Raw genomic sequence first — 9,612 nt, forward strand, 5'->3', positions numbered from 1 at the left:
GTTGTTAAGAGCACTGGATCATCTTTCAGACGACCTGGGTTCAATTCCCAGCATTGAATTGGTCACTCATTATGGTCTCTTAACTCCTGTTACCCGGGATCTGTTGCTCTTTTCTGGCCTCTGTAGGCATCAGACATGCACAGAGCTCACACATATTCATGCAAACAAAACACCCATACACATTAAGTGAAAATTTTAATTTACATATGTAATTTTTATCATTCTATCAGCTCTGCTCTTTTATTTTTTGACGGGATCATTGTAAACTCTGACTGGCCTGGAACTCAAAGATCCATATGCTTCAGCTTTCCAAGGGCTGGCATTAAAGGTGTGCATCACAATGCTGGGGCAGTTCTGTTCCTTCCAGAGCCCTGGCTGATATAGGCAAAAAACAGTGGCTTTACCTGATGAGCCATTTTGCAGGTCCTACTTAACTGTTTTGTTCAAAGGGGCTATCAATACGTAATGAGGGTTAAAATTAGATGTAGCATCCCAAGTACTGTTTACTGTTCTGAACTGCTCAGTAAACTTGATTCTTTTGTTTAGAAAATTAAAAAATAAAGAGACACTTTCCCAAGGCAGGGAAAACAACTTAAAACAATGACTTGGTGGCATCCACCTAGGCTGAGGTCACCAAAGTCTACTGTTCTACACTCTACTTATATCTAGCAGCTTCCGCTTCTGACGTCCTAGGTACGTCTGAAAACTTGCGGGGATTGGAAGCCCCGGGCTGAAGTAGCCGCTCAACTAGGGGACAGAGGCCCGGGCGGCCTGACATGCACTGCCACGTCTTTCGCGGCTTGAGAGCTTTCAGGGCGGGGCCACCCCCGGAGCGTACGTCACGCCTTTAGGCCCGCCCCTCCGCTCCCTGAGTGGCTCTCAGGGTGGTACCCACAGGGCCGAACAGCGTGACGCTTAGAAGGGGCGGGATAAGTGCGTGCCCGGAAGTCTCGGGGGGGAGCGTGACGTGCATCCGGCGCGTAGCTGGCGGTCCCGGGTACTGCTGGTCTGTGTGTGCTGAGGGAGGGTCGCCCCGCCAGCCACCGCCGGAGGAGCACCTCGGGCCGTGAGTCGGGGCCTGGTCGGAGGAGGCGGCGGTGGGGCCGCGGGCCTAGTCGGGCGGCAGCAAAGGTCGGGGCGGGGGCGGCCGCGGAGGGGCTGGGTGTGGGGGAAGTGACACGCAGGCGGTTCGGCGGGCCGGCTCTGGGCGGGGACGGGCCGCAGCTGCGGGGTGGCGTGGCGGCTTTCTGGTTTGGGGGACGCCTTCGTGGCCGAGGACTCTTGTTCCTCGGTGAGGGGTAGCTGGAGCCGTGGGCGCTCATCCTTGGGTTCTGTAGTCCCGGGACCCACGCTGGCAGCGAGTGGGAGCTCGAGCCCCGCGTTCAGCCTCGCGTTCAGCCTCTGGGCATCCGACGCCCCGTCTGGAACCCAGCGTTCGCTTCTTTCACCAGCACTCCCTCTTTTTTTTTTTTTTCTCTGCATGGAAAAAAAAATCCCTCTTGGGCATTTATCATTTTGCCCAGGTGAGGATAGTAACAACTACCTTTTCCCAGTATTCTCCCGTGCTCAGGTGTTTCCCCAGTACCTGGGCTCCATCTGCTCAGGTTGAGAAAAGAGCTTTAGGGGGAATTGGCAAGAAAGCTGATCTTTGACATTTACCGCTCAGCTACATAGAACTAATAGCTTGCTGCCTTCTACCCCAGGTTCATCAGGAGTAAATACATATAAATGATGAGTACAGTTTTACTGCCTAATGGTCATTTTGGAACTTCTCTCATGTTTGTTTCCATCACGCTTGATGTTTGCACGTTTTTATTTTAGCTTCAGGAATAGTGTTGTTTTTAATGTTCTTAACATTGCAAAGATGAGAGGGTAGCTGGAGAGTGGAAAAGAAATAGTGTTCTTTAGTAAAAATACCATCTGAAAAAGTGTGTTCTTAGGAAGATTATCAAATATGTAGGTGGTGGGTTAGGGAAGTACGTTCCCTTTATCGGAAGTTTTGTGATTGGAATAGTACATTTGCAGGAAAGGCTTTGGGTTTAGGTGAGAGTTTTAAGTCCTTGGAACTGACTCCGCTGCACAGTCTTAAACAAGACAGTAGCCTAAGGGTGACCACCACATCTTGATCTTTTTAAATGAGGTCAGAGATTTCTGCTTGCTAGAGTTGGTGAGAGGGTGAAATGAGGTCTGTGTGCAGGCGTTGTATAAATTCTAAGGTTGTTGTTGGAAGAATTGGTTTAGATCCTGAGATGTGGAGGACAGAGGAGTCAGCAAAGCCATCTCCTCAACTTTGGGCAGCAGTACAAAACAACCCCTGGGGTCTGGTAGGAGTTACTACATTTTAACATCACTGAAGAATTCATTTTAATACTTTTCCTATATCATTTTTGTGGGAAGAATTTATAGGGATTTTAAAGCAAGGACTGAAAAGGAAAATAAGTAAACAAAACCAAACTCTAAAGCTTCACATTTGTAGAATTGACCAGGTTAAGAATACTTGCTTTCCTTTGTTTTTTTTTGGGGGGGTGGGGAAGGTTGGGGGGGCGGTTGAGACAGGGTCTCTTTGTGTAGTCCTGGAACTCTGTAGACCAGGCTGGCCTCAAACTCACAGAGATCTGCCTGCCTCTGCCTCCCAAGCACTAGGATCCTAGGTATGCACCACCACTGCCCAGCCCTTTTTTTGTTTGTTTGTTTTGAAAAAGAATCTCACTTATGTAGCCCAGGCTGGTTTGGAACTATATATAGGTTAAGCTGCCACAAACTAAAGCTCATCTTCCTGCCTGAGCCTCCCAAGTGCTATGCTTAGTTGTAGTCCCATGCCCATCTTATGAATTTCTAAAGAGATGTGCTATAATTTTTGTTGTTGATGTTTTTTGAGACAGTGTTTCTCTATATAACCCTGACTGTCCTGGAACTCACTGTGTAGACCAGGCTGGCCTTGAACTCACAGAGATCCAGCTAAAAAAATGTTTGAAGTACTCACTATTGGCAACAAACCAGTGCACATGAATTTAGAAGTGTTGTGTTGAAAAGAATGGTCACAGTGGGAGTAACAGCCTATTAAAAATGAACTGTGTTTTTCCAAGAATAAAGTGAAAAAGAAAAAAGAAGTTACGGAGGCTGTCTGGTTTGGGGTATTGTAGAAGAAAGATATATTCTTTTATTTACTTGCAGTACATTTGAATTTAAGAATGTATTTATTACTGGGCTTCTTAAAGTGCTAAATTTCCAGATAAAGCGCTCTTTCTGTCTTTCTATCTGAATGTGTGTGTGTGTGTGTGTTATTGCCAAGAATCAAATCCAGAGCCATGCATGTTAGCTAAGTATACCTCCCTAATACTGAGCTAAGTTTCTAGCCTCTCTTCCATTAAAATTTTTATTTATTTTTTAGAAATGGGATCTCTTATGATTCAAGATGCCTTCAACTCACTGTAGAGCTGAGGCTGTTGAACTCCTAATATTCTGCTCTGCCTCTTAAGTGCTGGGAATATAGGCGTGTGTCACCATGCCTGGCTCCAGCCTGTTGTTTTTTTTGTTTGTTTGTTTTGAGGCAGGGGTCTTGATGTGTAGCTTAAGCTGGCTTCCAACTCTCTGTGTAGTCTAGCCTAGCCTTGAACTTGTGTTCTTGAGCCTCTTTGAGTGGTGAGATTACAGGTGTGTACTACCCTTCCTGACTATTACTTAGCATGCTGAATGTGTACTGTGTGCCACAGTTTTCTGTCTTTTCCTCCATCAAAAAAAAATTTTTTTTTTTTAATAAAAGCTTAATGGAGTAAGCATGAGGTAGGTGCTAAGGTTTACAGGTCAGACTATAGGCCTGATAAAACCTCAATAATTAGATAGTGTGCTTTCCATCTAGCATCTTTGAAGAATATAAGTGTGGTTGTGCATGGTAGTTATTCCGGATGCTGAAGCAAGAGGATAGCTTAAGCCCTGGAGTTTGAAGCCATCCTGGGCAACACAGCAGGATCCTATCTCTAAAAGATATGAAATACACATATGTATACAAAGATATGTATCTATATATACATATCTTGTGGATAACTTGTCCTCCAGTTACTCTTTATGAAAGTTTTGTCTATTGCAGTTCCTGCCTTTTGTATAGAGTTTTGTCTTGTTGAGAAAGTGGTAATTTTTCTTTTCTGTGCTAAACTGGGCTACTGATGCAGAAATTCTATGTGACCAGGACATGGGTCTCTGAGATTCTTTACCATTCCTTAGCATTTCTAGATTCTACCTTCTAAACTGTGAATAGACCTGTCAGTGGCTTTGAGTCATACATTTTTTTCCCCTAAGCTTATAGGAAATAGGAAAAGCGGCTAAGACAGACTTGCACCAGTAGTTGAGATCCTGTCTCAAAAATAAGATGTTTACTTGCTTTGAAACTTCTTGTTATCTGTGAGTATTCTTAAATAATTTGTAAAATGGATATATACTTGATTGTATCACAGTAGTTTTTTTTTTTTTTTTTTTTTTTATTACTTTGTGCTTCTGTAAAATAGTATATCTTTTTGTAAGTTGAAACATACTGCAAAATGGTTAAGGGTATTTGGAGCCAAACAAACTGGGCCAGTTGATATATTTGGGGTGACATTTTTGGAGCTGTATAGAATAGTTTAATGAACCTTAAATCAGGCTGATGAACTGTTTGCTCATGGTTTTGTTTTGGTTCTTTTGTTGTTGTTTTGAGACAGAATTCCAGTGGCCTGGAACTCACTATGTGGACCAGGCTGACCAAAAATGTTTCTGCTTCTGTCTCCCAAGTGCTGGGTTATATGGATTTGTCATCGAACCCAGCTCTCATGTTTTCTACCTGCTGTATCTGTTTGGCCTTTTGATTCAGCTTTTTTGTTTGTTTTGTTTTTTTGAGACAGGGTTTTTCTTTCTGTTCCTGGCTGTCCTGTATCTCGCTCCATAGACCAGGTTGGCCTCTAACTAAGAGATCTGCCTGCCTCTTCCTCCCCATTGCTGGGACTAAAGGTGTGCACCACCACCACCTGACTTGATTCTGATTATTAAGGACACTGAATTCCTAGGAATATTGCCAACTAGTAGACAGCAGTGTTTATCTAAGGATGTGAATGGGCAGCTGCCTGGAGGAGTACATCTCTCAGTAAAAGAAGACAATGTATCTGTAACTCCTAGTTCTCTGGATTTGTAGATTTGAGAATCCTAGAGGCTTCTCTTCAGACTGTAAAAACCTTGTTTCAAGAGTAACGATTAGTTGGCCTATGCAAGACTGATTTTTATTTGTATGAGTGTTTTACTTGCATGCATTCATGTTTACCACAGAGAGTATATGAGAGTGTTGTATCCCCTGGATCTGGAGTTAACAGACAATTGTGAACCACCATGTGGGTGCTCTAGAATAGTAGCAAATATTCTTAACTTCTGAGTCATGTCTCCAGCCCCAGACTTTGCTTTCCTAGTCTAGAGAACTCAGGTCTGTGAACATGTGTCAGGGCCAGGGAATAAGACCTGCAGAAAAAAAGCTAATGTTACTTTCATGTTTTACACAGGTTGTAAGCATCAATAATGTCTTTCATCTTTGAGTGGATCTACAATGGCTTCAGCAGTGTGCTCCAGTTCCTAGGTAAAGCTATTTTCATGAAACACATTACAGGTTGCAACTGTATTTCCTCAAACAATTTGTATCTAAGCTGCCTTTGTTGAGAAGACCATTAAGACTTTCGTTTCTCTTGCAGGACTCTACAAGAAATCTGGAAAACTTGTCTTCTTAGGGTTGGACAATGCAGGCAAAACCACTCTTCTTCACATGCTGAAAGATGACAGACTAGGTCAGCACGTACCAACACTACATCCTAGTAAGTTTCAGAATGCCAGGTAACCTTTTGATGGTCAGTGTCATGCATGGAGGATGAATCCCAATCAATGTAGTTCTTTAACTAACTGGAAGCTAGCTTACTATAGACAGACTCCAGTCACATACTCTGCATCCCTTGTCACTGACTTTTCTGACCAGTTCTGTAATGAGACACATATCTGATCTTCAGCAGAAAACTTGTAGATGGGGAAAATGGAGACTTTTGGGGTTAATATTTTCATCCCTGTACCCTTTTCTTTACTCAGTGAGAACTTCATTATGTTTACTTTGGTATTGGTTTTCAGTACTAGCACTTAGACCTTTGGTTGGATGTTTATTTCTTTTCCCCCCTTTTGATACTTTCAGCTTCAGAAGAACTGACAATTGCTGGAATGACTTTTACCACTTTTGATCTTGGTGGACATGAGCAAGGTAAGAGACTGACTGAGGGTATTTTGTGAGACACTGCTGCAAAACAGTGTACTATTTAACCTTTTTAAAATTGAAAAGTTGTGTGTGCACATGAATGATGTATGGCTGTACGTGCCATGGTGTGGAAGTTAGGAGACAACTTTGTGGAATTGGTTCTTTTCTTCTACCTTTGCATGGTTTCTGAGGATCAAACTCAGGTCATGAGACCTGTGAGGCAAGAACCTTTATCACTGAGTCGTCTCTCCACTGCTGCTCCCCCAGACACCAATTTTACCTTGTGAGTTAACTTGTAGTTAGAATTAGAGTTTACTATTTCAGTGAAGGTATTTCATCCACTTTTTTTGTGTGTGTGTGACAGGGTTTCACTGTGTAGCCCTGGCTGTCCTAGAACTCACTCTGTAGACCAGCTTGCCTTGAACTCAAAAGAGATCTACCTGCCTCTACCTCCTGAGTGCCAGGATTAAAGGCATGTGCCACCAATGCCAGGCTTTTTTGTTTTTAAAGTGTTTGAGTGCTCTGTCTGCATGAACACCTGCATGTTAGAAGAGATCATCAAATCCCTTTATAGATGGTTGTGAGCCACCGTGTGGTTGCTGGGAATTGAACTCAGGACCTTTGGAAGAGTAGCCAGTGCTCTTAACTGCTAAGCCATCTCACCAGTCCCCATTCACTTTTCTTTTAGAGACAGGTTTCATGTAACCCAGGCTAACCATGACCTTCATGCGATACTTTCAAGTCCCAGGAGCTAGGATTATAGACATGCACCACTATGCCTGAGTTTTTCTAATTTCAATAGTATAAAAAAAATGTGAATAATACAGAAAATTCTGTTTACTTTTAGATTTTGTCCAGATTTGCTAGTCATATTAATACTACTAATATTCATTTTATGAATTATTTATGAGTATACCATGCCCCTAACACCCTAATACTTTGTTATCTATTTCCCAAGAATAATAATCTTTAAGCCAGCTGTAGTGGTGCACACCTGTAATCCCAGCTCTCTGGGAGGCAGAGGGAGGCAGATCTTTGAGTTTGAGGCCAGGTTTGCAAAGTGAAATCCTACATAGAGAAACCCTGTCTCGAAAAAACAAAACTCTTTTTATGAGCTAGGTGTGGTGGTGCATGCTTTTATTACTAGTACTTGAGAGGCAAAACAAAAGCAAAAAAAACAAAAGCAAAAAGAAATATTTCCTTATATAATCAAAGTTGTTACTAAAGTTTTATCTACTCAACGTGTTCTTTATCATTTGATAGTATTGTTTTTGCTGTGGACTTGGCTGCTCTGGCCTCAAATTGTCATATTCCTGTTTTTAGTTACTGAGTCTGTTTTGTATACTTTCTTCAGTGGGATATGTATATGAAGGAAATTATTACTACCAGTAATTCTAAATTTTTTGAAAATTCCCAAAAGAACCCAGTGGTTATTTTGTAACTCCTTTGAACTTTTTTTTTCTTAATGTGCTCTGCTCATTTGAGAAGGTTGAGACATTTTCTAATACCTTTTTTGCTATGCTCCAGGTCCTTTTTCAGCCTGTGTCTCTGACTCTTAGGTTCCTGTAAGGTACTTTCAATGGATATTTGTTAATTTGCTTTTAATTTGCAGCTGATATTTTCTGTGTGTGTGTGTATGTATGGTTTTTGTTTGTTTGTTTGTTTGTTTGTTTTTGAGACAGGTTTTTACTGGGTAGCCTTGGCTGTCCTGGACCTTGCTCTATAGTCCATGCTAGCCTCAAACTCAAGTTTCCACCTTTTTCTGCCTCCAGAGTATTGGAATTAAAGTGTGACCCATTACTGTTCAGCCCACCTGTAAATTTTTTTAAATTATTTTATTTGTTTTTGTTTTTTAAGCTTTATTTGTTTGTTTGTTTGTTTGTTTATTTAGTATGCAGCATTCTGCCAGCACACCAGAAAGAGGGCAACAGACTTCATAGTAGATGGCTGTAACGACTGAGTCATCTCTCTACCCCCGTTGGCTTGTTTCTTTGCTGTGCTGGGGATCAAATTCAGGGCCTGGTACATGTTAAGCAAATGGTTTACCTTTGAGCCACACCCCCAGTTTCCCTTCTGTTATTTTAGAAATCTACAGAATGGATATTTTTGTTTTGAAGATCCTCAGTTTGTATTTGGCAAAACTCTAGGCACAGAAGTAAACTGTTTAAGACCTGAGAATATTCTTGGAAGGCTGGGAAAAGAAACCACTACAATCCCTATGATAGAGACAGCACTTGAGAGGCAGAGGAATGTGGATCTCTGCATTTGAGGCCAGCCTGACCTATAGGGCAAATTCCAGAACAGCTAGGGCTATCCAGGCAAACCCTATCTCGGAAAACAGGAAGAAAGAAATCCTATCAGAGTTACTCATCTTTTACTGAGTTGACAAGACACTCTTTAGAAAAGTTTTGTTAGTTTAATTGAATAGAGTTTCGGGCTGGAGAGATGGCTCAGAGTTAAAGAGTACTGGCTGCTCTTCCAGAGGTCCTGAGTTCAATTCCCAGCAACCACACAGTGGCTCACAACTATGTATAATGATATCTGAAGCCTTCTTGTATGCAGGTGAATGTGCAGACAGAACATTGTATATATAATAAATAAATAAATCTTTTTAAAAAGTAAGTTGAATAGTTTTTAAGTATATTAAAACAGGATTTTGACAGTTTCTAATTGTACATTAATTTATTCTGATTATATTAGGATATTTTCATTTGATAATAATAGCTGGAAAAATCATATTATTAGAATCATAGAAAATAGCTATGGAGAAAAAAAGATTAAAGGACATATAGTAGAAGTTTGTGACTCGAGAGACCATTTTGATGGATGGAATATCTAGTATGTTGCTTACTTTTTCTGTAATGGCTTGTGTTCTCTATATTCAGATAGGGATGTGTAGATATCTGGTGTCTTCTCTGCTTTGTTCTAGAAGGCTTTGTAGCTCTTACAGGTTTAAATTCAGAGCAAGGGCATCTGGAGAATGCTGAAAGACTTGGAAGTAGATGGGAACTAAAGTTTAGTCAGTGTGCTAAAGTCAGAGAGGGGAAACGTGTTGATGGACAAAGGTTTGTTTTGTTGACTGAGCAAAGTGTACTTATCAAGAACATGTACCTAATAATCCTGCATTAAACCTTTTTGTTTTTATTTTGAGATAGGGTCTTAATATGCCTACTCTGATTTTGAACTCTATTATTATATTTTTTTACGTGTGTGTGTGTGTGTGTGTGTAGACAAGGCTGTCTATGAACTCACAGGGATCTACTTGCATCTGTATCCCAAATGCCAGGATTAAAGGGGTGTGCTACCACATTAATTTGTGTGTGTGTGTGTGTGTGTGTGTGTGTGTGTGTGTGTGTGTGTGT

The 9,612-nt window shown here is 41.4% G+C and overlaps 1 protein-coding gene across 2 annotated transcripts in view; it reads left to right on the plus strand.

Annotated features, from left to right (window-relative positions):
- Positions 1-966: 966 nt before the first annotated feature.
- The window catches only part of Sar1a (secretion associated Ras related GTPase 1A), an 18,023-nt gene continuing 9,377 nt past the window's right edge, over positions 967-9,612 (plus strand). The window contains exons 1-4 of one of the 2 annotated variants that reach the window (XM_055598988.1): positions 967-1,066; positions 5,520-5,593; positions 5,706-5,825; positions 6,191-6,256. In XM_055598988.1, the coding sequence (XP_055454963.1) occupies positions 5,536-5,593; positions 5,706-5,825; positions 6,191-6,256 (244 nt within the window). In that variant the 5' untranslated portion in view covers positions 967-1,066; positions 5,520-5,535. Of the gene's footprint in view, positions 1,132-5,519; positions 5,594-5,705; positions 5,826-6,190; positions 6,257-9,612 lie in introns of both variants that reach the window. The other variant, XM_055598989.1, reaches the window with a different exon arrangement.

The sequence above is a fragment of the Psammomys obesus genome, unplaced genomic scaffold, assembly GCF_907164565.1.
Source record: "Psammomys obesus unplaced genomic scaffold, mPsaObe1.curated_primary_1811, whole genome shotgun sequence".
In the NCBI taxonomy this organism is placed as follows: Eukaryota; Metazoa; Chordata; class Mammalia; order Rodentia; family Muridae; genus Psammomys; species Psammomys obesus.